At 33.8% G+C, this 5,683-nt stretch overlaps 2 protein-coding genes across 3 annotated transcripts in view; one reads left to right on the top strand and one right to left on the bottom strand.

Annotated features, from left to right (window-relative positions):
* Positions 1-979, top strand: part of LOC145002897 (uncharacterized) — a 16,875-nt gene extending 15,896 nt beyond the window's left edge. The window contains exon 10 of the mRNA XM_078962081.1: positions 835-979. Coding sequence (XP_078818207.1) covers positions 835-979 — 145 coding nt within the window. The remainder of the gene's footprint in view (positions 1-834) is intronic.
* Positions 980-1,713: 734 nt separating this feature from the next.
* Positions 1,714-5,134, bottom strand: LOC145001215 (AT-hook motif nuclear-localized protein 8-like). 2 transcript variants are annotated; one of them, XM_078960571.1, is made up of 6 exons: positions 5,027-5,134; positions 4,262-4,858; positions 3,723-3,775; positions 2,870-3,001; positions 2,335-2,502; positions 1,714-2,260 (listed from the first exon to the last, which is right to left on the bottom strand). In XM_078960571.1, exons 2-6 carry the CDS (start codon positions 4,773-4,775, stop codon positions 1,940-1,942), a joined length of 1,188 nt encoding a protein of 395 aa, XP_078816697.1. In that variant the 5' UTR covers positions 4,776-4,858; positions 5,027-5,134; the 3' UTR covers positions 1,714-1,939. The 2 variants fall into 2 exon arrangements, with proteins under 2 accessions (XP_078816697.1, XP_078816698.1); XM_078960572.1 differs by having other exon boundaries at positions 5,038-5,056.
* Between the last annotated feature and the right edge of the window lie 549 nt (positions 5,135-5,683).

Raw genomic sequence — 5,683 nt, 5'->3', positions numbered from 1 at the left:
TGGTCCTGGTTTAACCCGGTTTCTAAAATCTATATAATTTCCATATCAAACAAAATTTACATAGTGTTAGTATAAAAAAACTTCATAAGATTTACCAAACAAAATCAAAAAGTTTCATAATATTTGTTATTTTTAATAACAAAGTCACAGCATTTAAACTATTATATATATATATATATATATATATATATATATATATATATATATATATATATATATATATATATATATATATATATATATATATATATCAAAGATCCAATACATAGGAGTTCTCTTTTATTTTGAGGGTCTACAATTAGAAATCAAATTAGGGATGAGCGTGGGACGGAACCAGTACCGACCCGTACCATTTCCGATTTTCCAAAAACCGAATTTGGTCAAAAGTCAATCCCGAGTACCAAACCGAATTAACATCACCAGGAATGGTACCGGTTTCCGGTACTAGTACCGGTACCGGTGGTATCGATTCCCGAATTTCATATATTTGGAGTACTAAGTACCGTCCCATATTTTTAAATTTGGAACAAACTACTCATCCCTAAATCAAATCAAGTGTTATTTGATTATCTCATATTCGAAAGATTATCATATTTACTTTCTGAAATTGACAAAAATGGATATGTAAGTCTGTAATGGTGATCAAACAAAAGAAGTCTAAATATATGTGAAAAGACTAACGAGTCCAATTACACGGGGTCAATTCAACCAGGTTTTCATAAATTAAATAAATAAATAAATAACACCTGTTTTTCCGATCCAAAAATAGACATACAACCGGTAGTAGTTGAATGGTTCTATTCTTTGGTTTTTTAATACATTGGGTATTTGCAGCATTCACACCATCCCTTTCATCAAAGATTCAAATCCAAAGATGATAGAGATCAAAGCAAATCGGAATTTTGTTTTAAACGAAGATTTTTCTTTATTCGATTTTAAAAACCAACAACCAAAAGTACTAAATGATCTCAAAAGCTAGTTGACAAAGGTATTTATATAGAGAGAGAAACGCATATCACATAATTAAAAAGCTCTAAATTCTATGTCTTCGTCGTTGTCAAGTTCTTTAGTTTTCTGTTCTTTTATATATTACGTCAATAAATTTATTATAACTATATAAAAGATAGTATAGTTAGCATGATTATAAAAGTTAGATTGGATAAATAATAATTTTTTCTAGTATGCCACTAAAAAAAGGTTTAATAATAGTAAAATACAATGATATACATTACTAAATATCATACTTTATAGTTGTACACATAACAATAAATGAAACAATTTATAATTTGGCTTCTAAGCAATGGCTTATTATAAGAAAAGTTATATTCCAATACTCGTTATTTATTTGCTTTTATTTGACTTCGTTAATACTATATAATAACTTTCGATCTGATTTATCCTCAAATAAATACAAAATGTTTCATTTTAGGTTACATAAAAAAGTATTTACATTTAAAAAATAACACAACAAAAACAGTTATAGTATTAAATTATTACTCTGACATACATATTTGATATTTGTCACATTTCACTACTTTTCCGTTTAGAATCAGTCACGTTCTATAAAAAGCTCAGACAGAATCAATCATATTTAGAAAATTTGTCAGTCACAAGATCATAAATAAATCAATTATTTAAGATTCCCATTACAAAAAAGAAAAAAAGAAAACCAGTCACATTTTTAAAAAAATAATAATAAAAAAAAATCCAAAATACATAATAACATGCATCAAGATTAATTCAAAATCAATACTACAACTACAATAACACCCAATCCGATTTCCTAAATTACACCTTCTACAAATTAAGTCGAAATCACTTAAAACTAATAAAAAACATATCAATCATACAAAGATCCAAGAAATCCTAAAATACAACTCGATACAAATTCCACATAATTAGCGTTTTCAATCACCATTAATCCAATAAGCTCAAGTTCTCAATTGCGAAGCATGTTCATGGTGGAATTTGGCCACCCCATGTTGGAGTACATGGGCATGGGTGGTGGTTGTTGCTGACTGGGATTGTTATAGGACCCAGGGGTGGGCCGGCGAAGAGGACTGCCACCACCACCACCACCACCACCGCCACCACCACTCTCCTCAGATGACTCGCTTGACGGCCCGTCAGATGGTGGACTAGCTCCTGGAACCGACCCTGGCCCGCTGCCAAAATTCAACATGTTTGCTGGTGGTGCCGCTGCTGTGCCGCCACTAGATTTTGGTTTCTTTGCATCTGTAATAAAGCTTCCAACCACCACCTGGTGGATAGATTACAGTCAAAATGGCCGGCATTTAGTCACAGAGAGAGAGAGAGAGAGAGAGAGAGGCTGACCTGGACAGGGGTGGCGGCAACTAAAGATCCGGCGACTCCGCCGCCCAAAACCCGCCCATCTGAACCTGCAAGAGAAACACTCAGGCCACTTGATCGGTTGCCTTGGCTGTTGCCATTACTGTCTGCGAGTAGGAAGGAGCCCGATAAAGATATTATCTCAAACCGCCCCTGAAAAAAAAAATTAAAAATTAAAAAAAAAAAAATGACATGTCATGACAAATTGTACTGTGTTAGGCATGCACTGAGACTGATGTCAATGAGACAGGACAAACGGTTGTTACACATGACATGACATACTGCACAGTCATTTGACATGCATCGGACTGAGACCGATGTGAATAGAACAAGTTTGTTACACAGGACGGACTGAGACTGATGTCAATGGCACAAAAAGTGGAATTTTGTGTCAACCAAAAAAGGTGGGACAAGGACTCTTGTAATATCTCGTTTGTAGAAAAGACATAAATGCCCTTATCATTGAAAAATAGTCGTAGAAAGCTTGTCGAGTATAGAGGGGTATAAGGTGGAAATGTACCTCATAAGTTACAGAGCCACCGGACATGGCTGGTTGACGGAGAGTGACATTGCTGATGGCACCGTTGGCTGAAAGGATACAGACAGTACGAGGTCCTTGTTGTGAAAAGGCGGTGATCTTCGAGGCTATATCCTGTCAATTTTACAAAGTACAAGGGTTTATATTATATTCTTATTTGGCAAATTTTCAAACATAAAATAACTTGTTTTGTAAATTTGTAATTTGTATCCTACTTTTCATCCTTACAAGAACCTAAAAAATATCTAATTCATAACACAATTAAGACGTATCACTTGCTTTTTGCATGAAACGTTTTCTAATGGATATACATAAAGTCAACATATATTAATATATAGGGATACATGTGTTGATTTAACCCTAATTTTCGTACTCTAAGTAAATATTTGAAATAGAACTTGTACCATATGTGAAGATAAGCATGGGCATAAAGGTCATTTTAGCTTTAAATAGGTTGTTGCATCCATTAAATTATCCCAAAACAAAGATTGTTGAAATAAACACTTAACGAAGAGAAAAAAGGAAGAATTGAGGGAAAAGAAACATGTTACAATTTACTAATAGCGATTAAAATATATAACATGCATTTTATTATATCTTAAGTTCTTAACCACTCAAATTCACATAGGAAATTTGGGAAAAAGAACAAATGTTATAATAAGAATCTTCATATGGTATAAAACTATAATGCAACCTTTTAGTTGGAAAGCATTTACTAAAGCTCCATGTTTTAAATGTGATTCATATTTCATAAAAACAAGAAACAGAAAATAGATAAAAGCTTCAAAAATAGATCTTAATTCTATAAATCATTTCTGAAAGTTGATGGAAATACCTCTCCTGCTTTAACTGTGATGACATGAGGTGTAAAACCAACACCAGGTGCACCTATCAATCATATAACATAATAAATTTTAACAAAATACAAATTAATATATTCAAAAGCATCCCAATTTAATAAAGGTGTCAAGTAATCATAACCTTATCTATGTAGATTCAACTAGAATGCAAAATGATCAATAATAAGTCCTAAACACAATGATCGTATATCCATATGTGCACCATTGAACAAAAACACAATACAGGAATCGTTTTTTATAGACACCAATCCCTCGATTTAGAAGTTAAGTGGTAAAGAAGCTATCAAATTCAAGATTGTTTTAAAGGGAAAAGAGTGATTCGAATAGGCAAATGTAAGTTGTAAATATGTAATTACTATTTACTAAGCTGATTAACTACTTAATTCAACAAATTAAAGTAATAATCAGCCAATAATTCTTATCAGAAATTACTAAAATAAGATTTTGCACACAATTTGCGACTAGAATTACTTGATTATCATGGAATTCATCAAGAAAAATCAATTTTTTTTACCTAAAGCATCCAATTGCCTCTTCCCTGAACCAGGTGGCCTTCCTCTGTGTTTCTTAGCTGAGGGATCGGTGTTCGGGGTGGCAGTAGCGCCATCATTGGAAGATTCCAACTGCCCACCGCCACCACCAGCTGCAGTAGCTCCGGTGGTAACCGGAGCAGGAGCTAAAGCAAGCGCAATGTTGCCATCAGGCGACGGGGAATACTTCCTTGGTCGACCTCGCTTCTTCCTCGCCGGCTCAATGCTAAACCCGCCAGCCCTAAATCCGCCAGGAGGAGACGATCCGTCTCCGTACTGGTCAGGACCATCAAAAGCGAAACGCTGTTGCAACGAATCGGGACTTATGATACTGTTGTTGTTCGTCGGAGCAGTGTTGGAGTTGTTAGGTAGGTGGTGGTGGTGATGGGAATTGAATGGGTTTGGCTGCATCATCATCGCCGGTGGAAGCTGCCGTTGGTGGTGGGGTTGATGCCGTTGGAGCGACGGTGGCTGTGCTAACGACTCTCGCGAGTCCATTTCTGAGGAAAATCAAGCGAGCTGTTTGTGGGTTTTCCTTGATCTTGAAATGCAGGTGGATCTTTACTACGCCTACTTGAAACCTACCAAGTTGAAAAATGCAATTTAGGGGTTTGAAGAAAGAAAGTAAAAGAAGGAAATTAGGGTTTTAAAGAACAGATTTTTTTGATTTTGCTGCCGCCGTATAAACACGAAACGGTGATTACATCTACAAGACTACAAGTTGGGTATTGATGTAAAGGTATACATACACTGCACATACAGAGCTTTTGACACCTGGTGTGGTGATCATGGTCAATCTTGCTTACACATTTCGTCGACACTTTTGAATCTTCATATAAATCTTATATACTCTTTTTGACTATTAAAAAAATCAAGACAAATTTTTGATTCAAAAATATTCCATAGATTATTATATGCTTGTAAATAGATATTTGTAGTTGTTATATTTAAAGGGTTAATATAGAGAAGTTGTTACATTTTAATGGAATTATTGAAAATATGTTATATTTTTTTAACAAAATAAATGTTATATGATTTTTGACCGTTTTAGAATGTCATTTTGATGGTTTCAAAATTATTTTATTCATGGATATTAACTGCGTTACAATTATGAAAAAAATATATATATTATGTTAGATTGTATTTCTTTTTTACACTTAGGATCATCAAGGAATAGATCAAGTATGCAAAAGGTTCTTTTATCTCTTAATTTTCAAATAGAAAACCAACATCAAAATAATAGTGGCGGGGTGGGTGAGGTGTTTTGTAACGTCCTAAAAATCACAACCAAATTATTATTTTTAAATTATATAAAAACATAGTTTTCAGGAAAGCCAAGTCAAGAAAATCATAAGCAACAAAATACAATCATCCCAAAATCAGGGTATCATAAAATACGGAATCAT

The sequence above is a fragment of the Lactuca saligna genome, chromosome 6 (genome assembly GCF_052625555.1).
Source record: "Lactuca saligna cultivar CGN05327 chromosome 6, ASM5262555v1, whole genome shotgun sequence".
Taxonomy (NCBI): Eukaryota; Viridiplantae; Streptophyta; class Magnoliopsida; order Asterales; family Asteraceae; genus Lactuca; species Lactuca saligna.
Note: the sequence above shows the minus strand (reverse complement) of the source record. Positions and strands in the feature narration are given on the sequence as shown.

What these genes read in the sequence shown, in the direction of transcription:
- LOC145001215 (XM_078960571.1), bottom strand. Translation starts at nt 4,775, where the DNA reads ATGGACTCGCGAGAGTCGTTAGCACAGCCACCGTCGCTCCAACGGCAT. An exon ending in GAGGCAATTGGATGCTTTAG is followed by an intron (nt 3,776 to 4,261) that starts GTAAAAAAAATT and finishes TATGATTGATAG; the next exon opens with GTGCACCTGGTGTTGGTTTT. An exon ending in TCACAGTTAAAGCAGGAGAG is followed by an intron (nt 3,002 to 3,722) that starts GTATTTCCATCA and finishes TAAAATTGACAG; the next exon opens with GATATAGCCTCGAAGATCAC.